Source organism: Aulostomus chinensis, chromosome 3 (assembly GCF_037954235.1).
Source record: "Aulostomus chinensis isolate RoL2024-O1b breed Wild chromosome 3, RoL_Achi_v1.0, whole genome shotgun sequence".
In the NCBI taxonomy this organism is placed as follows: domain Eukaryota; kingdom Metazoa; phylum Chordata; class Actinopteri; order Syngnathiformes; family Aulostomidae; genus Aulostomus; species Aulostomus chinensis.
In genome coordinates this window covers 21,916,714-21,940,123 of record NC_141322.1, presented here as the reverse complement: position 1 = coordinate 21,940,123, position 23,410 = coordinate 21,916,714, and the positions used below count along the sequence as shown (strand labels likewise).

The window sequence follows — 23,410 nt, the reverse complement described above, 5'->3', positions numbered from 1 at the left end:
CTAACCAGCCAAGAAACCTCCACAAAAATTTCAACCTCAACAGAGACACAGGCAACATCTATATCCACAAGCACATCCATGGGGACAACTGAATCAACTTCAATTCGGCCTACAAACGAACATACGACATCTACCAAAATTGAGCCTTCCACAGAAACTTCTTCCACAACAATCAATTTTTCACCAAGATCTTCCACAACCTTTCCTCCAAGAAGCAGCAAGTCAAGTCCAACCTCTTCAACACAGGAGACTGAGACAACACAATCAAATACTCACCCAACAACAATTCCCATAACCAGCCAAGAAACCTCTGCAATGATTTCAACGTCCACAGAGACGCGGGCCACATCTATATCCACAAACACGCCCACAGGATCAACTACAGCACCTGGGACAACCTCAATACCATCCTCGATTTCAGTTTCTACAACTCCCACGATTGAGCGGTCCACAGAAAATTCTTCCACAACCAGGAAAGTTTCGCCCACATCTTCCACAACATTTCCCTCAGGAACCAGTCAATTAAGTCCAACCTCCTTAGGACAGGAGACTGAGACAACACAATCAAATACCCACCTAACAACAACTTCACTAACCAGCCAAGAAACCTCCACAAAAATTTCAACCTCAACAGAGACACGGGCAACATCTATATCCACAAGCACATCCGTGGGGACAACTGAATCAACTTCAATTCGGCCTACAAACGAACATACGACATCTACCAAAATTGAGCCTTCGACACAGACTTCTTCCACAACAATCAATGTTTCACCAAGATCTTCCACAACCTTTCCGTCAAGAAGCAGTCAGTCAAGTCCAACATCTTCAGCACAGGAGACTGAGACAACACAATCAAGTTCCTACACAACAACAATTCCCATAACAAGCCAAGAAACCTCTGCAATGATTTCAACGTCCAAGGAGACACAGGCAACATCTTTATCCACAAACACTCCCACAGGATCAACTACAGCACCTGGGAAAACCTCAATACCATCCTCGACGTCTATTACTACAACTCCCACGATTGAGCCATCCACAGAAAATTCTTCCACAACAAGGAAAGTTTCTCCCACATCTTCCACAACATTTCCCTCAACAACCAGTGAGTCCAGTCCAACCTCTTTAGGACAGGAGACTGAGACAACACAATCAAATACCCACCCAACAACAACTTCACTCACCAGCCAAGAAACCTCCACAAAAATTTCCACCTCCACAGAGACACGGGCCACATCTATATCCACAATCACATCCATGGGGACAACTGAATCAACTTCAATTCGGCCTACAAACGAACATACAACATCTACCAAAATTGAGCCTTCCACAGAAACTTCTTCCACAACAGTCAATGTTTCACCAAGATCTTCCACAACCTTTCCTCCAAGAAGCAGCCAGTCAAGTCCAACCTCTTCAACACAGGAGACTAAGACAACACAATCAAATACCCACCCAACAACAATTCCCATAACCAGCCAAGAAACCTCTGCAATGATTTCAACGTCCACAGAGACACGGGCCACATCTATATCCACAAACACTCCCACAGGATCAACTACAGCACCTGCGACAACCTCAATACCATCCTCGACATCAGTTTCTACAACTCCCACGATTGAGCCGTCCACAGAAAATTCTTCCACAACCAGGAAAGTTTCGCCCACATCTTCCACAACATTTCCCTCAGGAACCAGTGAGTCCAGTCCAACCTCTTTCGGACAGGAGACTGAGACAACACAATCAAATATTCACCCAACAGTACTACCACTAACCAGCCAGGAAACCTCTTCAATTATATTTACTTCCACAAAGATAAGGACAACATCTATGTCTACAAACACACCCATGGGGTCAACATCACCAAATGGTTCAGCTTCTCATCCCACCATGACAGGACCAGTTACACTTAGTACAACTTCTAATCTTTCTGTGACAACACTTTTTACCACCCCTCTCTGTAAAGATGAGGACTGCCAGTGTCCCACCAGTTATTGTAAATTCAATGAGACACTTGGGAGATGTCACTGCCTTTGTCAAACCTCAACTTACGGAGAGACCTGCTCTTTTGGATTCAACAACACCTCTCCTGTCATTGGTATTGCCTTTTTTTACATTCCGAAATTCAGTTTTTCACAAGATTATGTTAAATTTTATTAATTGCAGTCTTGTCTATTTCAAACGCTTTTTTGTATAAATAAAATGCTTGTATTTTTTCAGATTCAGGGGCAATACCAACTAGAAATGCGAATATTATCCTGGAAATAAATGTCCATTTCAAGGATGCCTACTATCATTTAAGCTCACCTCTGTCATTAGAATTCATCGGAAAATTGAAAAAGGAGGTATTTTTATTTTCTTCCATTGGTGCCTGAATCAATGATTAATGAACAATAAAATATGACCATACAATAGATTGTAAACTTCTGTGATGAAGAGTAGATATTTATTCGGAAATAATTTTTTACTTCTCATTTCTAGCTTGAAGTCCTTTGTAAAGAAGCCGCACCACTGGCCTTCAAACAAGTAGAAGTCATCAAGTTATCGTAAGTTTTCTGATAAATTCTTCAAAATTTATTTGTCGATCAACAGAAATTGATATTATTGGTAATGTCTTTTTGTCTTTCAACTTTAGACAAGGAAGTGTTGTTGCTGAGAGTGTTGCGGAGTATGTCTATCAGAACAGCGAAGCACAAATCCATTTTATTAACACCAAGCTCAAAGGAGAGTTGACTAATATCTTGAATAACAGCAAAAATATCGATAGGATTTCTCAGGCCTTTGACAATGCCAGTGTGCAGTTGAATGCACTTGCTTTCCAGGCATCACCAATTAAAAGTAAGTCTTCAACCTGTTTGCCCATTCCATTTATTTCACATGTTCCAGTGATGGCAGTATTTCTTCTTTTAATAATTGTTCAAACTTCTTTGTTCGTAAGATACTAGGGCTTGGAAATATGGAAATAAAAGCATCTTATGACATTTAAAACCCTGTTTTTCAGTTTTGATATATTACATTAATTGTTAAGGTCTGGAAAAGATGTTGATCCCATTCAGATCATGTTGTTGTGAGCGCTGTGACACATTAGTTGAAACTATAATTTTCCTTTTACTCTTTGCTGTTTACCCCTTATTTCTACAGCAAAATTGTGTATCACTCCAGATTTTCATTTAAAATTCACAATTCCATTTATACATTTTAGATTATATTCAATGTAGGTATGTTATCCAGCCCTAGATGGTATTTTTGTGAAATTATTAGTAACCTACACAATTTCTTTTAAATCCATCAGATATCACAGACCTTAAGCCTTATATTAACTGCACTGCGTTTGCTAATTACACTGCTGAGGTCAGTGATGGACAATGGCAGTGTCTTGGACCTTGTAAAATGTACCCTGACTACTGTCATCAACACGGAGAATGTCTTAATGATATTTACAAAGGGCCCATTTGCAGGTAAGTATAAATGTCTATTTACGTCGTCTAATATACTTGTTCAGTAAAAAAAAAAAACTGCTTCACTTTTGTGGTATTTTGGCACAGATGCTTTCAGTCAAGCCTGCAGGAGTTTTATGGGCCACAGTGTCAATTCTACCGTCGTGGTCCAGGCTTCTATGGAGCATTGTTTGGATCACTAGGAGCAGCACTTCTGCTCTTAATCATCATTGTCATCGCTGTTCTGTTCAAACAAAGGCATTCTGGCGTTTGGTGGGTAGTGATGATTAAAATGCATCTTACTATGTAGACTGAGTATCATACAGACTCAATATATTTTGTTCCTTATAGCCTGTACAGTCATTAAGTTAGAAATATTGGACCTGATGCATGGAATGTTCTCTTATTAACTCTCCCAAGAGGGGTTATGTCCCTAGAGCTGACAGTCTGTCAGCAGAATTATGCAAAACAACCAGGCTGAATCTCAAGATGCTTTAGGCTGCATCTGATTTACAGAGCAGATGCTTTTATTGGTCAAGAATGGCACAACTCAAAAGCAGAGTATTAAACTTTTGCACACCTGTTAAATGACAGGTACGTGGGAGAGGACCATATTAAGTTTCAAGATCCTCTCTTGCATTGTCAGATAGGTAACTTTATTGTCACATTTCAGCTCTGATGCCTTCTTCAGGTGCCCCCTTCAAGAATCACCTGAGGAAGAATGTTCTTCAATTTTCATCTCAACTAAAACAAGCTGGATGTAGACTGTCAACGCACTGATTGATGCTGCAAATCATATACATGATTCATGCCTTGTGAAAATGATGAAATTGTGTGTCATTTTAGGAAAAGGAGGGACTCTTATAACAGAAGACTGTCTGATTTTGAGGAAGATTTCTTTGACTTCACTGATACAGGTATATTATGTTCTGTGTGGAGTTTGTTTTTTTAAACATGTCAAAACGTCTCCAGTAATTCTAAATTCACACGACATTGACTGTTTCTGAATCATCTATGCTCTGTTTTTCCAGGGAACCACAATTTTGGAATTGCAGGCACATATTCAACAGAAGGTTTCAGACCACATCTAGAAAATGTTGACACCCGAATAAAGGTATTCTTGTTTGCTAATGTGTTACTGTATACTATCACAAAGTTGCTATTTGATGTTAATGTTCCTTCCTACTTTTTGTGCTTCTCCAGGTCAAAACAAAACGTCCAGAGGTTTTAAACAGCAGGCCTAGGTGAAGGCTGAATTTTTTTCTAATTGAAAAAAAATTACTTGACATTTGTGGCTTGACAATTGCACATAATATATAATGCAAAAAGTAAAATCATTGTTGATTATGTTTACATTAATTGTAATTCCTTGTAATATCATGTGTTCCTTTGTGTAAAATTGAACATGAGTCTGTTGTTTGAATTTGCTGTAAATGTTTTATGTTTACATTTTGTCCTTATTCTATATCTATCATATGCTAAATAGGTGTCATGTTATTTAATTGTTTTGTCAATGATACACACTCCTCGACAATACAGGGAATGAGGAAAGAACAATAAACACATTTGCATCCCTTCCTGCATCCTTTGCAATGGTTGTTAGAGCTCTGTTTATCTTACAGAAACATTTTCTTACCTTTATGGTAAATTTTTCTGGGAGAACTTCACATATGCATTTCTTAAAAGTGCACAATATGATTTCAGGTGTAGAAAATGCCACAATTTCATATGCAGTAAGGAAACAAGGACAAAGAAACAGTAACTGTAACTGTTGCTGTAACTGTAACTGTTGTTTTATTCGACTGGATGCGCTGCTACTTACGAGGTAATAACTGCATGTGATATTTGCAACAAAAATCATAATTAAAATTTGGCTACACTGATGTGTAAATTCATGAGTGAACCCAATAGACTCATGTTACTCAGTCCAAGTTTGTAACTACACATAATACTGTGACAGAAAAAAGAGATTTTTGAATCACCACTTGCAGTTTCAATACATTTCATTTGTAATATTGGAAATTGTGAACCTCTCCCAGAACCGTTATAACATTCAGTCACTAGATGGCAGACATGTACTCTTTTTAAGGATGGTTTCCCTTCCCGTGCCTGAGTAATATAAGGATGAGGGGGCAGACCATGAGAGTTTAGGAAGTCTGTTCTGATGAGTGATACGTACAAGCAGCATTATGTAACAACAGTTTCATCAGAACAGAGTCAGTAAATACATAGACATGCATTTGAATGGTTGGAGGAACTGAGCCCTTTCTAATTCTAATTTGTGATTAATCTGTTGTTTTTAAGCTTAAAAGAATCTTTTTCTTTTTCAACATTATTCACATTGAAAAATGTACATGAAAAAAAAAATCAATCGCATACTCACTGATTATCCAGTTGGCCCTCAAGTTTGCTCTCTCATCACGGTGCCTTCACAACAAAAACAACATGCAGTCATTTCCCTTCCACCCACACCATATGTCATAGCAGCCACCAGTAATCCTTTCAGACCTTTGAGTAATGCAAAAAACATTTTTAGAAAATCTTGCAACAAGCTGGCAACAACTTCAGTAGTGTTTCGCTATGTTACTCAACCCTTGCACTTCATTGACCTTCATCTGTGCAAAAGCAAATTATGCACAGACCTACATTTCCTGGCCTCTTCTCATCAAACTTACTGAAACGATATTAACGAAAGGGAGGAATATTTTGTTTTATTTTCTCCCTTTCTTGTACTATTTGCAAAATACCTTACTTATTTTTTGGCCTTTATGTTTATTCACCCCATAAGTCAACCGCTGTCCCAAAACCTCTAATTGCGATGCTGTCTTTAATGTACCGTATGAAAAAAATTACATTATTTTGCTTGTCTGCTTTATTTTTCTAGGTTTTTTTTTTTTTTTTTTACTGGTTATCTCTTACTATTATCAAAATTGGACATTTGTCACAGTGTCTTGACATCAGATGATCCTGATAACACCCTCCACGGGCCCTATATGACCTCCATTCCAGGGTTTAAATTAGGCCAAGGCTTGGCTCATAAACTCAAGGATATATATCCTCAAACAACTCATGATAGTTACACAATCAGGCACATCAAACAAGATAGATTATAAATTGCATTACAGCATGACATGAGATGATAACCCACAATGTAAATAATGATGATCAATGTAATAAATATGTTGTGGTAAATGCTATCTAATGACACTGGAGAATTTAGATACAGTTCATTTAGGTGTATCATCATGTTAACCGGAACTGAGACACCGTCACGGACAGTTTTATTAATCAAGCAGATAATCAGCCACAGAACTAAGATAGAAAATGCCACCATGTAAACTCAGACTAGCTAGCTTCATGGTTAGCCTGGGCTGCAAGAAAAACATGTTCAAAACAAAATTTACTTGAATAAAACTACCTCACAGTTTCTGAAAACCACACTTGAAGCACCCAAGGTATAAAATGAATTGTAATAAAACTGGAAACACCATGAAAGGGTAAAAACTCTATCTCTATAGCAGAAAACATGAACCACACCTGCCAGAAAAGCTAATAAGCTAACACATAGCTATACCTCTGTCCTTAGCAGTGGTGCCTAATATAATAGCGACTTGTTAATCATAAAGGAGCCACTCTATTTACCATCAATTCTATTAAAAATGGTTCCATAATTTGTCACAATCTGGTAATAATGTTTCTTTCAGTATATTTGTGATACCCCCACACTGTTGGTATATCTCGTCATTTCAGTGATTGATGGCTGCTACGTGGCTGCCTACCTCAGACTTGTGGCTTCTGTCTTTAACTTAATTTAGAGAACTACGTTTTCAACACAGCAACTTTGACCTGGGTAAAAATTTAACCTGCTGTACTTCAGTCTGAGTTAAATATTTACACGTCAGTCCAACACTTACAGCGAATGTCAGGAAAAGATATATAATAAAAAGAAAAAAAGTCACTGGAAACTCGTGTTAAACCAGTTATTACAACTAATTATATACAACGACTCTATTAATATGTGATCATTTTCAGTTTTAGACAATTTAGTGTTAGGATTATAAATACCCATAAACGGAAAAATGTTAATAGCACACAAACTTTACTTGAAAATATTTATTTTCTTGAAAAATGATGAGCCAGAAAAGCTCTCAGGAATTATTCCAAGTTTGAACATTTCAGCTCCCTGTTGAAAATGGATGATTATATATGACCAGATCAAGATTTTCAAGATCGAGTCCAGTTTTTTTTTTAAATGATAGTTAAACAGATACAACTTTTTATCATATTATCAATTTCTTCTCAACTCATTTGGAACACTTGAATCTATTTAGCTAATTAGGACTTACAAGGCTTTTGAAATACATTGTAGCTGAATGTGGATTACATATGGTTGTTAGGTTTTGAAAGGAGATATGGTTTGAATACTTTCAAACCTGTGATTATGTTGTTGAGTATTTCAAACAGAAATACATGGCATTTTGCCAAAACATCAATCTTCTTTTGTTAAATACTGTAAATGCATCTGAGCGGAGATGTCTAGTTTTAACCAGCTCCTTGCTACAATAAATTTGTATTTTCCCAGTGTGTAACATTTGAATCCAATTGTTGATTTTTGATGAAATTTTTTTTTAAGAATCCCTCTATTATTCCATGTAGTGCAAGGAGGGATGTGTGCGTGTGGGGGGGGGGGGGGGGGGGGCTGGAGCCTGGCCCAGTTGACATTGGGAGAGAGGCGGAGTTCACCCTGGACAAGTCGGCAGTCTGTTGCAGGGCCACCAGGGGCTCAGTTTCTTGCTCAAGGATACTTTGACGTGGTCTCCGGGGGAGGTGAGGATCAAACCAGCGACCCCTCGGTTGCTAGATGGCCACTCTACCTCTGAGCCATGCTGCCCTTCGCTTTATATGTGATTTTCTTAATCGGAGTCTTAAGAAGAATTCCAACACTGCAGAATTGTGTCAAGATTGAGACATATTCACATCTGCAGACTCATCTGTAGATGCTATATAACAATTAACAAGGTAATGATCATAACTAATATAATGTTTATCATCATTATTATCGTGTGGGTGTTCCATCTGATAAGCCGTCAGCAGTGCCAGACGGAGACTTCTATTTAATTACCCTATGTTAAAATAATGAAGTATACTGAACCACTGAACCTGGAGAGTCAAAATGAGTCTAATTTAGACCTGAATCCCAGTGGCATTGCCATCTTTACTGCTCATAATATTTAAAACAATATCTTACTGCAGCACTTCATAGTACAACAACAATGCCTACTAGTGGAGATGAAGATAATAGCATGTATCACTGGCATGTATCAACCAACGGCTCTATCTTGTGGAAAATATTAACAGGAAAAAAAATTATTTTGAATTCTTGAGTCCTGAATTAAACTGTAATGCAATAGGGTGCATGATAATAGGCCTGCAGTGGAAGCTGGTTAACAGCTCCTGTTTTTTTCATTGAAATAATTTTATCCCACAAACACAGTGCATCAAAATACACTGTAAAAAAAAAATAAAAAATTGTACATGATTGTTTTTTGTTTGCTCTTCTAAACAGTAGAAATATCTAAATAAATTGTCAATATTAATCATCTCAAAACGTATAAAAGCTCCAGCAACACTTGTAGTTAATCAACCACTGTCAACTGCGGTCATCTGATGACCCCGATGATAAAGTAAACAGAGACCCCATTCTGCCTAGAAATGAAATCATTTCATAAATGTATTGGTCTAAAATTCTGAAAATGACTTAATATTAAATAGTGATGATAAGCAATACTGAAATTGATTAAAATGACCAAACAGGGAAATTTTAACATGCTTTATGTCAGACACAAAAGAGAAGAAAACTGTCTGAGCGTAAAGTACTCAGATGGCACATAAGGGTTAAGTGCAGTATGCGCTCTTCACAAACAAGTCACAAGAACTGCAACTATGAAAATAGTTGTTTTGCAAACAGCATATTAATTATATAACGAATGGGCAAGGCAAAATATTGCCACACAGGTGAGGGAAGTAGGAGAATGTTCCAATTAAATTGCTTCATCGTCTCCTACGTGGTCATGGTTTCCCATAAATGCTGGCTGATGGTAAGCACAAGCAGTGTCTTGTTTTTCCAGGTAACATGAAATTAGGCAGGACCGGAGAATAAAACCATACTGGTGGAATTGTGATCCACGCTGGAGTACGTCACACGTGCAAGTCTCAAGTTACTCCGACGATGATCAATCAAGTCACAAGGAGTTACATTTACTCTGTTACATGCCAGACACTGTACTTGTGTAAGAACTTCAAGCAATCATAACACGTCAGATGGAACCGAGGACCAGCCGACTTGATCCCCATTCTCTTGACTACGATTTAGACATGGCCAAAGATGAACGCTGCTCTCTCTGTTTCAGAAAAGACCCAGTCCCAAGATCTAGTTTACCTTTCGAACACAGTCATTGAATTTATCAAAAGATTCATAATTAAAATGGTAAAAGCAGAGTGTTTGTAGAAGTTGCTAAAATGGACTACATGTGAGTAGTCTGCCTTTCGTTGTTAAAGTCGGTTTAAAATTTCACTTCTTGTTCCAGTCATGCAGATATTATAATTAGCACAGCAGATGTACAGAAGTGATGGTTGATATTGGAACTTCAGCTTAATTTCAAGTTGTTTACATGATAATTGCTTCACCTCTTGTGCCATTGTGTGGTTCGCTGTGGTTTCCACTCCATCCCTAACCACATGGACACAAGTCAAGAGAACACTTACATTACTGCTCTGAAACCTGTGGGTGTAACGCTGGTTAACACCAAGCTTCTGAGCAGTCATACAGGAGGTGGCAGAGTCATAACCAGGAAGAGGAAGGCTATGTACAGTACACCTGTCAGCCGACCATTGTAAGTCACTCTTCTTTCTCTGGATAGAGGCCAGTCACAATAAGGCACAGCATGAGGGTGTGTGGGTGATAAAACAGGCCCAGCAGCTGAGTTAAGAGTTCACTCTGGCTGACTCAAGAAACAGAATGAGGCAGGTTCATAAATAAGTCATTTTATTTTTGCTTTCTTTTTTAAAGACTATATACTTATCATTTATTTATAACAAAATGGAATTGTTAAATACTGTACACAGCATACTGTACTCTCCCAGTGCATGTCTTCACCACAGCAGAGAAATTATTCAATGATACACTCGTCTTCAGTTTTATTATTCCTAATAAGACATATGAATACCTTAAGATTAAATAGTATCAGTGTATGATGTAAACATTTTTTTCAGACATCTAAGTCCAAGCAACATTGTGATGTCAAGGTTTTGTGAACAGGAGGGAGAGAAAAGAGTATACTTCAATGACCGTTTGACCTGATCGGTTTCCCAAACTGAACACCGTGTTCGATACCAAAGCTTACTTCAATACATGTGCTACATTTACTATATCATCCTGGTGGGTTTCTTTTTTTAAAAGTCATCTAAAACAATTCATATATTTTCTTGGCTGCCAGCAGCCAAAGTCTCTCAGACCACACCCACTGCAATCATGTACGGCAGGAATGCATGAGCAGAACAGGAAAGTCTGTGTCACGTAGGTAAACCCTGCACCGTCTTTGTAATGTCTGTGTAGGTTCTCATTCATCCAGGTCATCGTAGATCGAAGCGAAGTAAAATCTGGTCAACTGGACGTAAGTTTATCTTGAAAAAGAGATAAACTTACGTCCAGTTGACCAGATTTTACTTCGCTTCGATCGTCTTTGTAATGCGTCTGCATTAACAGGTTAGCCTGACATCGCCAAGGTCCGAGACCTCTGTCATCTATTTAAGGATATCCGGTTGTTACTTTTGCACTCACATGAGGTGTTACATTAAGCAGGTTTCCTCTACTCGTCAATCACAATTTCAGATTTTAGTTTTGCACACCATTTAAAATGTATGTGAAATACAGGATTATATCAAGGGAGGTAGTACTTGAGGCAAATATACAAAGTTTGACCAAAACTAAAGCTCCTCCAACTGTTCGAAGGAGTAGCGTACATTCACTTCTGGCCAACATGCAAGTTTCTGTGCAGCGAAAACCCACCTGGACACGGAAAAGAAATTTTTCAAATTTGAGAGCTGTAGTCAAAAGCAAGAGTGCCGTAACATGAATACTAATTGCTGAAAATCCTCCTGTATACTATCAAAAGGACACACTTCTCTCAGCTGGTCACATGCATTTATGCAAACACATTTACGCACGTACACACTCATTCACAGACAAGTACATCATATAAGCTGCACTAGACATTCCAATGGAAACATGCATAGCTACCAGTAATGTACCCACCTCTCAGTACAAAATGTACCCTCACAAGAGGCTAATATGTGTATGTTTCCCATATGGCATAAGACTAAAACTTCATCAAGGAAGGGAAATCACATCAGTGTTGTTTGCACTGTAAAAAGCCTGCAAGCAGAACAGAGATTTGTTTGCTAGCATCCTTCATTTTGTCCAAAACTATATGGCCTTGCATTTAGACTTCACATATTGAGTGACACATGGTTACACGACTGGCCTTTTGTCTCCCATGTGATACAAAAGCAGCATCAGACCGCACCCCCCCCCACCCCCCCCCACAAATCACACAGAATATCCTCAACCCTCCGGACACAAAACACTGAGCACATGAGATTCAAGGCCAGCTTGCACCTCCTGACTGTGCTACATCATCAGTAAAAACAGCACACCTCTGAATGTCATGAAATTAAAATATCAAAAATAAAAGGTTACCTTTTTTCCCATCATCTATAGTCAGAGATACAGTTTGTGATTCTGACCTTACCAGTAACTCAATACAGTGCGCACATACCCTGTGTGTTCAGAATACATAAGGGGTTCAAAACAAAGCAGCAGACTGAGAATCGGGAACATCCAGTTTCACCATTTCAACAAGTAGTTTTGCTCATGTAAAGTGGAGTCCCCTGCTACTTCAAATAAAACATTTCAAACTAGATCCACGTGGGCTTTCCTCTTAGTGTGACAGTCCCAGTCTGGGTCAGGGGAGTCTTTATTGGGAGTTGCAGGGCTGTCCATGACCGGTAGAGGCAGAAGTAAGTAGTGTGTGCTGCTGACCTTCTCGCCATTCTCCATAATAGGCAGGATACAAGGAGAGCCCTCGCTGTTTTGTCTTTGTAAACCCCGACAGCTTACATACTTAGGGTCTGGTGCAAAGCTTTGGGTCTGGGGCATCACTCCGTTGATGTAAGTTGGGAGGCTCTTGGGGCTGGGGGTACGGGAGCTGCCTCTGGACAAGTGATCTCTTGGGGGCAACTTTGGTGGTTTGTCCATATCACTATAAGCCCCAGATGAGACCTCTGCTGACCAGTGGTGGTAGTCTGCTGTTTTGATTGTTCGTGGAGGGATAGGTGGTGGCACCTCTGGCTTATCCGTACTGTGGGTGTGGCGTTTGGGGCATGTGAGGCGCAGTAGAGAGGGTTTGTTAAAAGAGCCAGCTGGGCCAGAGTGAGAGCGCCGTAGCCTCCGCTGGGCCTTGTCCTGCTGTCTCTGACAGACCAGTGGCACTTCCTGTCGCTGCTGTCCATGTTGTTCATGCACTTCCTGTGGAGGATGTGCTTGGTATTGCTGTTGGGGCTGCCTCTGGCTTTGTGGTCCTAAAGGACCATCATAGTAAGCATAATTAATCTGCCCACAGTCTCTGAAGCTCCTCCGGCTGGGGACTCCATACCGAAAAGGAGATGATTTGGAACACTGATCAGACACAAGGCAGCGGCTTTCATCTGAACTAGTAAAGAACTCTACCTCGTTGTCTATAGCCTGCTCAGGGCAAATGTCAGCTTTTGAAGGGATGGGGGGCAGAGGCTTGGAGCATCTGCCTGGAGTTTGCGGTGGACTGCTACACTCGTAAACTGAGAGCCTTTGGAATGAGGGGACCACCTGGTCGTCATCAGCAGGACTTGGGGTGGATGGATCAGTGGTGCAGGACAGGGAGAGTTGGGTGGGCCTGGATTTCTTTGGAGGTAATCTCTGTGTGCTGGGACTGTGTTTATGTCCTGGCAGGGAGGAAAAAAGAAAACGGAACATTACACAAAAAGATAAAGGGTTATGGTTGGCTAACTAATTTTACGTGTTGCTATTCACAGATTTGGAAGGAATGTGATCACCCAGCATTGGTTTGTCTTTTGTCAGAGTAACTCAAAATGTAGTTGATGGATTTGGATTAAATTTGATAGCATGAAAGAACTCGCAGCACAGTGGTGCAGTGGTCAGCACTGTCCCCTCACAGCAAGAAGGTTCTGGGTTTGAGCCCTGGCTCATGCACGGGATCTTTCTGTGTGGAGTCTGCATGTTCTCCCTGTACCTGTGTGGGTTCTCTCTGGTTCTCCAGCTTCCTCCCACAGTCCAAAGACATCAAGAGGGGACGAGGCTGATTGACACTCTAAATCAGGGGTCTCAAACTGATCCAGTAAAGGGCCGTGTGGCTGCAGGTTTTCATTCCAACCAAGCAAAAGCAACACCTGATTCTACTTAAAATCAATCAAGCTGTGTCCACACAGCTCATTGGTTGGATCAGGTGTTGCTTTTGCTTGGTTGGAATGAAAACCTGTTTGAGACCCCTGCTCTAAATTGACCGTAGGTGTGGCTGTGAGTGTGAATGGTTGTCTGTCTATATGTGTTGGCCCTGCGATGGACTGGTGACTCGTCCAGGGTGAACCCTGCCTCACACCAGAAAGGTGCTGGGATAGGCTCCAGCCACCCCCCCCCCCAACCCTTAACAGGATAAGCGGAAGAAAATGGATGGGTGGATGGATGATTTTGTAATTGATCTCACAACGTCTAAACGCCTTGTCTGTCATATTTGCTCTCTGAGTGCGGTCTAATTTTCTGAAAAACTACACACGCTACACCATACAGTATGTGGTGAATGCTTCAAAGTCGTCACACATGCAAGGCAGTATTTATGTCTTTCACAAGATACACTTACTCTCATAAGTGAGATATGGTGGTGGCGGCCCCTTTTGCTGAGCACGAGAGCTGTGATCTGTGTGTGTGTCCATGCTGAAGTAGAAGCTGAAAAATTAGAACAGTTTCAGTGAACTGGTAAACATTCCCCTGTAATTAATATGAGTTCTCAGACTAACCTGAACCACAAAACATCAGCATGTCATGCAGATTTGAAAAATCCTCCTTTTCTAATAATCTGCCACTAATGGACTGCTAATCCTGGCATCAGAACACTCACTTCTCCAGCTCATAGGGATGGCTCCAGGATTTGGATCCAGCCATGCTGTGACAGTAGCTGCCCCGCAGGAAGGGGTTTTCTGTGGGAAAAGATGTCTCCTGGGCAGTCAGGCCCACTGTGGACATGCTCCAGGCACACTGGGGTCGCATCAAAGCCAGGAAACACTCAGATCGCCCGGCTGGCTGCCCCTACTTCTGGTGTACCTGTAGCAAAGCCAAAAACACAACCATGAATGAAGCTGAAAGCAAAAGCAGATGAAAAGAAACAAGTAGTAGCACATTGAAAAATACTAAAAAAGCAGAGCAAACATCCTCTGGGGAAACTGAGCAAGAAAATACTTCAGTTTGAACAGAGAGAAAATAAGATAAATGTCCCTATTCGCTGGCCACTCAGCCAAATATTTGGTTATGGCCTTGTCCAAGAGAATTTCCTCTTCTGTGCAGAGATGGGGCAACAAAGCTGAATGACAGAAGCTCAGATTGACACGACACTTGTGAGACCACATCAGATATATGAAATAATAATCCCTGTAAGAGACGACCTTACTGTAAATTTGTTGCTGGCTGTATTGCACAGATTTGTTTATTCATTCTTCAAGACAATATTTGCTGGGCTGAAAAGACTGGATGCAGAATTTGAGATGATTTACTCAGCCAGTGGTTTTCATATCTCTGTAACAATAAGTATGCTTCAAAGATAAGTCTGCACATATACACACCAATACTAAATAGAACAGCTCTCCTTCACTTTGCACCTTTTTAAAAAATCTGTATACGCCTAAATTGCTCGTACCAACGAACCATTTTTTTTGCTTTGCACAGGCTGTGCTTCACAGTAAATTTCAAAACTTGACTGTGTACTTCAGTGCTGCAATCCTGCTTGGCCTGAACAGCAGAGGAAGGGGCTCCTCCTTTAACCAGAGATGTACATGATGTTGCAACAACTCCTCATGTCAAATGACCTGAATGTTTGTGTCATGTCAAGTATGTGTCGGGGCTGAGTAAACAATGTACACACACTATCCAGCAGGGAGGAAACCCAGCAGCGTCGCAAGATTTCTGGGTTCAGAAATACACTGGAGGCAAAATCTGATCTGTTGTTACTGGATTAACCTGTTCAGTATGTCACAATCTCTGGAAGAATACTGAAGAAATTTTAAATACAGAGAGCTTTTATACTTAGAAGCAGAGGTGTTTTATGTTGCAAAGTGTTTATGTGCATAGTTGCAGCTATCACTTCTGGTTTTAACCCTTTTGGAGACCGCAAATGAGGTGTGCACACCCAGAGGCACCCAGCCCTCCTTATAATGCTGCAGTGATGACTGAGAAGAACACAGCACCCCCCTTGCTCCTTGTCTCCTGTGGCCATATTTATGTGCTGGCCCTGACAGCTGGTGAGAAACAAAGCTCTAAAACAACAGGAAGCCTGGCCCATCAACCCGAGCCAAACTGCCCAACAAGGCATGTGATCCCCTTGCCCAGGGCCGTCGATTCGGTTCGACGGGGACGGGAAGCAACATGATCCTTGATAATGAACCCCCAGGGGCTTGTGCTTCCTCTTGCAACAGGTGCAAAGATAGTTCATCCTGGCACTTAACCATAGGAGCATTTACAGGCAACAGGATTAAACAAATGATGTGTGGTCAAGCAGGGAATTAAGGAAGAGTTCTTAATGAGCTCATTTAAACAGAGACTGACGCTTTTCATGGTCAAACATGAGGTGGCTCCTGCTGGGAAAGATGAGATGAAATATATCTTCTGATAAGGTTGTAGTCATCACACACACACACACACACACACACACACACACACACGCACACGCACGTCTTGAAAGCTGGAGTTCACACCCCGCTCATGACACCCCTGCAGCGGTTTCCGAGCAACCATACCCGCTTTACCTGTGCAGCAAGCAAACACCGCGCACACTCCCTCACTTTACCGGATTTGAGACAATAATGGTTAAAAGCCCTCTAGCAGGGAGGTGACTCACACCATAACACACAAGTCAGCTATTTGCAATTGCAGCTAATAATAATAGTGATACAGGATGAATTATTTCCTTTTCGTTCTAAGAAACGGAAATGCACTCAGTAGCCTCAATTTAATGATTTGATCCAAATTTAAGGATTCCAATTAGTCAAGGATCAGGCTGTAACGTAATCACATTTGTTCTCATTTAAGTTTTAATAACACATTAAAAAACGTAATATCATCTGGTTATTTTGTCATATCCTTCTCAATTATTTTTTCGCTTCGCGTATCACACAATTTGCACCTCAGGCTTTCCGTATCCGTCAAAAGAAGCCATAACACATAGAAATAACAACATTGAGACCCTTGGATGTATTTTACCATGAAGTATTGGGGCACTAACATACAAAACAATAGACAGGCGAGACGTGGGTTCACACAGTTCACCAGATTTGAAGTGACTTTCTCAACTCACCAAGTTCGCAGTCCTCCTCCGCCTACCGCCCTCTCGAGTGGTCTTTGGTCAAATATAGCTCCTTGGTCTGTCCGAGGGTTCGATTTGTAATCTTCACATTTGTGTTGCATCAGGATCAAACGCCTGCGAGTTAACGTGACACTTTCAGATAAGTCTTGTATTGTAGTGAACAAGAAATGTCTTATAGGCTGCAGCACACTACACGGGCGCGCTGGCCCCGCCCTGCACACTTGCCCTTAAAGGCACAGATTTCCTTTTTCCTTTCTTTTCTTTTTTTCCCCCTCCCCTCCCTGCAGTCCTGCAATGCATATAGATCACCCAGAAACGTTAGCACAGGACACGTTTATAGCAAAAGTTAACTGGATGCGATCAAAGTCTGCAGCAGGTGGGAACACAAGGATGCGGTCAGCTGATTTTACTCAACTCAGATGGGAGCCGGTTTGTTGGGTATCGTGCGAGTCTGTGCTTGCAGAGGGGTTCGTCCTCTGGGTCTCCCCGGGGTTTCTGCCTTCTTCCCTCTTATAGAAGAGTTTTTTCCCCATCCTGATGGAGGATCTAAGGGCAGAGGATAACGAACAGATGATCGTTTGTGATTTGATTAATTGTCATACAGTTGGTGAAATTTAAAATTAGGTCTTTAGTTCGGATCGTCGGTCAGGTTGTTCACCTTTATACACTCAAAACTATTTATTTTTATCTAAAATATAAAAAAAAGACTATAAAATATCCCTCCCCGGAAAATAAAATATGACGAGTGATTGAGCATATACCAATAAGTTTGAAACAAAAATATGACGCCGATCAATTTTTAACTTTTAGCAGCGTGTGTTTATGAGATAAGATGCATGCTAGCAAAACACGTAGCTACCTTTGTGTAACCCAGCCCTCTTTTTTTTTTCAGTGGCAATTCCAGATTTATGCTCACACAGGACTCTCTCCCTGTCTCTCCTTTAATCCCTGTGATCAAATCACACCACATTATTTCCCGATTTCATTCCTGTTCTACTCAGAAATACGTCACAACAGATGAGGTTGAAATGTTCTTTCAGCATGTTCCCAGAAGTGATGTTTATTCCATACTGTTGTTTGTTCTAGTGGTTCTTTGCATGTGTTTTAGTGTTGAGTGAAACATCATCCTGCCAGCTTAGCCTGTCAAAACATTGCCTTGTATCACCTGTATGATACTCAATCATGACCAGGTCAAGAGTGAGCACAGATCTGCAGTGAGGCAGTAATGGGGATGGCTCTCAAGAAGATAGCAAAGACAAAGACGGCAGGCGGGGAAACAGACAGAAACAGTCTTATCTGCACAGACCTCTGCTGCTGAATGCGTGGAGCCCTGATCCTTTTGCTGCGAGCTTATCAGATCGCGGTGGGCTTTTCATAACTAGACCTGCTTTCTGTTTACCTGCCGAGTGTTCACCTAAAAGAGTAGTTAGGCAACAGATGCATAGTGTTTTGTTTCACTTTAGTCTTATTCATTTCATAGTCACTCAGCCTGCATAAGTAGTGTTATATTAACTTTGTCACCTAACCAAACCAGGCTAAACAAACCCAGCTCTGACTTGCACACTAACCAAACACAGCCATACAATAGCTACAAACAACTGGTATGTTGAATCAATGGTGGCAGAACGCAGAGGTGCGTGGAGAGGACAGAGTGTTCCTGTCTCACTTTGTAAATCCTTTACAGCTCAGTCACAGGGGCCCCCTAAATCTAAAAGGCTTATCATTACATTTATGACCCCTGCTTGGATGTGTAATGCCCCTTCATAATTTCAAACACATTTTTGGGATTCCTCTGAGCCAGTTGTGACCAGCAGGGGAAATGAGGATATGGGATTTTTTTTGGGGGGGGGCGAGAGAGATGGTTTGCGTTAAGCATTATAAAACGTTTTAAAAGGGGGGAGAATACACAAGAGAGAATGAATCATCTAATGTTTAACATATAGCTTGATAATGATACAGGTATGACTCACCCTAAAACTGAACATAGACAAATGGGGTTAAAAAGCAACAACACGTAACTGTATGACTGAGGTAAAATACAACACAACACGTTCTCCGCTTAATCTGTGTTTAAAAAAACGTAATCTGCCTGAATCAATCGGATAAATAGGCCTCACACTGTCTGACTCTCAAGCCCCCCCCCCCACTGCATGCGCATGCACGCGTGCGCACACACACACACACACACACACACACACACACACACACACACACACACACACACACACCACTGCTTTATGATGTCATCACTCACAGGAAGTTCCTTATAAAGTTTGTCAGGGAGGGACATGTGCAGCCAGGGGCAGCGCTGATGAGAGCAAGAGATGGCAGATGAAAGACTTTGTGTCAGGATATCAGTTTTCAGGCAGAATCAGGCGGTCTTGTCTTCGCTTCTGCATTGTGACTCGGGCTAAGCTCCACTCCCCCCCCCCCCCCCCCAAAAAAAAACCACACAAAACGACACCTTTGCCTCACTCTCCTTTCAGCTACACTTGGTACAGAAAGGAATTTCCCTCAGTGGCTCACGCCTCAACACAATGGTGTACATATGAAGCGACGCTGCTCACTCAGCTGATCATCCCTCACTGACGGGAAGGGTGGAGTTTAGTTGGAGACTCTTTATCATCAGTGTAAATGATTTATTTACTACAGAGTTCACAACATTATTCGCCTCTGGCTGCTGAGGTCATTAAGTTACGCGCGTCTTGATCCTGCAACCAAAGTTCAAACAAACACACATGCGAGAGATTTGTTGAAAGGTGGCAACAAGTGTGCACGTAGAAAATTTGGTTATTTTGCTTTACCGGTACTTTTATTTGCTTTGTTTACATTTTCCTCTCAACAAAATACTGGTTTCAGTTTGCAGGGCGTCCCCACATCAAAGTGATCCAGTAAAGAAATCTTTTGAGCAATCTGCACGTGGACCTCGCCTGAACCTCACTCACACAAGTTAACTTTTATGTTTGGCTATGTAGATTTAATTTTAATTGCATGTATTTTAGGCATCAGAGATTTCTGTGGTGCAATAGAAATTGTTTTTTTAATCGGTGTTTGGAGTAAATAAAAATTCATTAATGAAAAGCACAACAGCAATGTGTCTTTCTGGGAATAATATCCTGATTTCTGTGAACCACCAAGTACCAACGTGTCGCCCTAGTAAAAAAAAAAGTTGAAAAATGTTCACAGTTTTTCTAAATGGCCCACCACCTGTTGTTGTACAAGAAGAGTCAAGAGGTTGTTCAGCCACGGCTAATAGCCTTCATCAACAGATGGATTAGTTGTCATCATGAGATGTAAGAAGGAGGTTTCGTTCGCAGAACAGCCGGTGGTTGTGTGTGAGAGGGAGATTACAAACCCTGGCCTCTGTTCAACAATCGTTAAAAATCAAGTCTGTCCATAAAGGCTGTTTGATATTCTGAAAGCTTCAGACCAGTAACCATTAAATATAACTTTTTTTTGAGGATTCAAAGAAAAACTTCAATAAATCTGTTATGTTTTTGGGACAGTGGCAGAAATATCGGAGATATAGATCTCAAAACTTTGTTGAATAAAAGTAAATTTTTCTACACCTGGCTGTTCCAGAAAGGTGCTAAATACAGTAACTAAACTAAAAAGCACATAGAGAGGCATACCTTTTATCAAGGAGGCTACGCTGATGCAGAATATGAACGTAGTAAAGTAACTGTCTTCCCAAATGACAAAGATACGTCTTCTGGATCACCAGTCCATGACAGGTCCATACCATCTCCAGAACCTCAATATTTAGATCTCTAAATCAAATCCAACAAGTATCACCAAAATATCCTGACGCTAAGACGCTCTTTCAATCATTATACACGCAGTCTTTTGTGACATGTCCAGAGATATCAACCTAATATATTCTGTCAATGGCCTTGAGCAACCTTCAGGATTTACAATTTGATCCATCATCCATCATCTCAAAAACTCAGTCACTTGTTCCTTGTGATATCACTGTAAAGCTGTCGGTTTGTTTTTGAGATACCCTGCTAACAAACAAACCCACGCTGGTGATCACATTCCCTCCAGCCAGTCCAATAACCTGCCACGATAACAAATGTCAGTTGACTGTCCAAACAATAAAGGGGCCCACATAAGAGCTCATATTTGACATCATTTTATTCTGCCTTCATGGTTCACACCGTGGATGAGCCGTTAACGTCCGTCCAGTGCAGCTGTGAGCTCCGCAGCTGAGGCTCAGGCTGACACATCGCAGTGTATTACTGCTGGATCGTGGTTTCGTCTGACAGAGCCACATACACTTGGCCCCCGCTATGGAAACAAAACACAAATCCCCAGGCAACGGCCTGTCATCTCTCGCTATAATGTAAATACAACCATATTAAAGCACTTCTACTTGAGTTACTGAGTCCTGCAGCTGCCTCACTTATTAATCATTTCCTGTATTGGTACAAAGACCTACGTGAAATAAAAGGGCTTTTGCCTCACGTACAGGTATTTTCTAATTTGATGTGCAATATAATGAAAAGCAGTAAGAACGAGTCATCATTGCATCACTCCTCTGCATTGTTAAGAAGAGTGGTTGAAGACTTGTTACAGTCTGCAGTTAATGGGTGGACCAAGCCAGTCCGCCTTGTTGATGATGACAGGGTGTGTTTAGTCTCCCAGACCCAAGGATGGCTTCAGACGTGGCCAGGGGAGTTATTCGCCAGCACATCCTGTGACTGAATCAAAGTTATGGTAGTAATCAGGATGAGGGAGTGTTAGTGAATTCACTGCGATACTTCTTATATTTGGATTTCCTGAGGTAGTAAAGAGAATGAGAACATAGATTCCATTCAGTGACACGTAATCTTATATACAAACACGGGAGTCAGATGTTTGGGGAGAAGCTGTGAAAATGACAGCTGTGGTGTGATGGAGAGCGTCATGCTGGTTTAGGTCTCTCCAGCGGCTGGTTCAGAGCCAGCTCTGCTCACAGGATTGACTGACACAGATGCTCCTAATATGCCTTGTTTCCGGCACTTTTGTCCAACAACTATATTCAGTGTTCAGAACAATCTCTCGACTACATTTTTTGTTCTGCCTGCATTATTGAATCCTTCTGGGGATTACGAAGAAATACATTTCCTCAATGATGTGCCGGTGTTGTATTTCAAACAGCCAAAACAGGAGTTTCTGGCATTTGGCCAACGAGTATCCCAGGTTTCCTGGTATTGCCTCTTGAGGAAAAAAGTTTAATGTAGAAATCTATCAATCTTAAGTAACCACTGATTGCTGGGGGAGTTCTCTCTTCCGCTAATTTCCTGGATAAAATCGACCCATGAGAGACATTAAACACCGCCCCAAGGAGATCCGCCAGGTTGTCACTCCTAATGCAGTCAGATATAAATCATTAGCCACCGGGTTAAGAAAGCACTGCTTTCTAGGTAGGCAGGAGGCCTACCAAGAGGGCAGGAAAACACAACCGAGGAGGCAGTTCAAGTCCAAAGTGAGGTGAATAAGTCCTGTTTCCCAGTTTATGTCTGTGTGTGTGTGATTGTGTGTAAATGAGCGCTTGATGACAGAGACTGAGTCATTCAGGACAGACTATGCGCTGTGTCAGAGTGCTCTTTGTCCCATTCACCATGGATAAAGGGCCTCAGGAATCAGCCAGTCCACCTGATTTGGAGCACTGGGCAGTGGCCACATTAATGCCTGACAACAGAAATGATCTGGACCACTGGTCACACCGGCCTCTTAACGAGGGAATGTAAATAAGGTCCAGCTCCCATTTTCCATTCCCTACCAACGGGTCGGCCGTGCAGACGCATATGATCAGGACAGAATGTGGCTCTCCAGGGAGAGACCCAGGTGTGGGTGGAAATATACAGCCCTGTTGTAAACTCAATTAGAACAGTACAGGAGCTATTAGAGCCTGGAGGGCATATGCTAAAAGCTATGCAGATAGATAGATAAACTGTCATGTTCTCTGCACTACAACATTCTCTATTCCCTCTTTCATGCGCTGAAGTAAAGTTTCCCTCATCTATAGCATCATCCTGACACAAGAGTCATAACCTGCTTAATATTTTTAGGAAAAATAATGTAATATTACCCACCACATGACTAAGTGTAGGCTTAGGAATGAGAGCAGCAACAATTCTTCATACTGGTAGGCTGGTCCCAGCACTGAGATGAACATCGCGGGCAGAACCTCTCACCTCAATATTTTAGTGTGATGCTTGACTTACTGAGTTAAAGTGATGACGTAGGTTACTCTGTACATGCACATAGCCACATCCGCTAGTTTTTAGCATGACGTTTATC

The 23,410-nt window shown here is 41.2% G+C and overlaps 2 protein-coding genes across 2 annotated transcripts; one reads left to right on the top strand and one right to left on the bottom strand.

Moving 5' to 3' along the window:
* The first annotated feature begins 520 nt into the window (after positions 1–520).
* On the top strand, positions 521–4,961 carry LOC147268262 (uncharacterized). Its single transcript, XM_086200818.1, has 9 exons — positions 521–2,101; positions 2,224–2,348; positions 2,485–2,549; positions 2,639–2,841; positions 3,296–3,461; positions 3,549–3,713; positions 4,287–4,357; positions 4,472–4,554; positions 4,644–4,961. Exons 1-9 carry the CDS (start codon positions 907–909, stop codon positions 4,686–4,688), a joined length of 2,118 nt encoding a protein of 705 aa, XP_086056944.1. The 5' UTR covers positions 521–906; the 3' UTR covers positions 4,689–4,961.
* Positions 4,962–9,411: 4,450 nt separating this feature from the next.
* Positions 9,412–17,284, bottom strand: errfi1a (ERBB receptor feedback inhibitor 1a). The gene is made up of 4 exons (XM_086199696.1): positions 17,114–17,284; positions 14,669–14,871; positions 14,411–14,496; positions 9,412–13,478 (listed from the first exon to the last, which is right to left on the bottom strand). The coding sequence occupies exons 2-4, from the start codon at positions 14,815–14,817 to the stop codon at positions 12,412–12,414; spliced, it is 1,302 nt and encodes a 433-aa protein (XP_086055822.1). The 5' UTR covers positions 14,818–14,871; positions 17,114–17,284; the 3' UTR covers positions 9,412–12,411.
* Positions 17,285–23,410: the final 6,126 nt, after the last annotated feature.

Coding starts and splice junctions, on each gene's coding strand:
- LOC147268262 (XM_086200818.1), top strand. CDS start 907: ATGATTTCAACGTCCAAGGAGACACAGGCAACATCTTTATCCACAAAC. Junction 2,842..3,295: donor CCAGGCATCACCAATTAAAA/GTAAGTCTTCAA, acceptor TAAATCCATCAG/ATATCACAGACCTTAAGCCT. Junction 4,358..4,471: donor CTTTGACTTCACTGATACAG/GTATATTATGTT, acceptor CTGTTTTTCCAG/GGAACCACAATTTTGGAATT.
- errfi1a (XM_086199696.1), bottom strand. CDS start 14,817: ATGCGACCCCAGTGTGCCTGGAGCATGTCCACAGTGGGCCTGACTGCC. Junction 14,497..14,668: donor CATCCCTATGAGCTGGAGAA/GTGAGTGTTCTG, acceptor CTAATTTTTCAG/CTTCTACTTCAGCATGGACA. Junction 13,479..14,410: donor ACCATATCTCACTTATGAGA/GTAAGTGTATCT, acceptor CCTCCCTGCCAG/GACATAAACACAGTCCCAGC.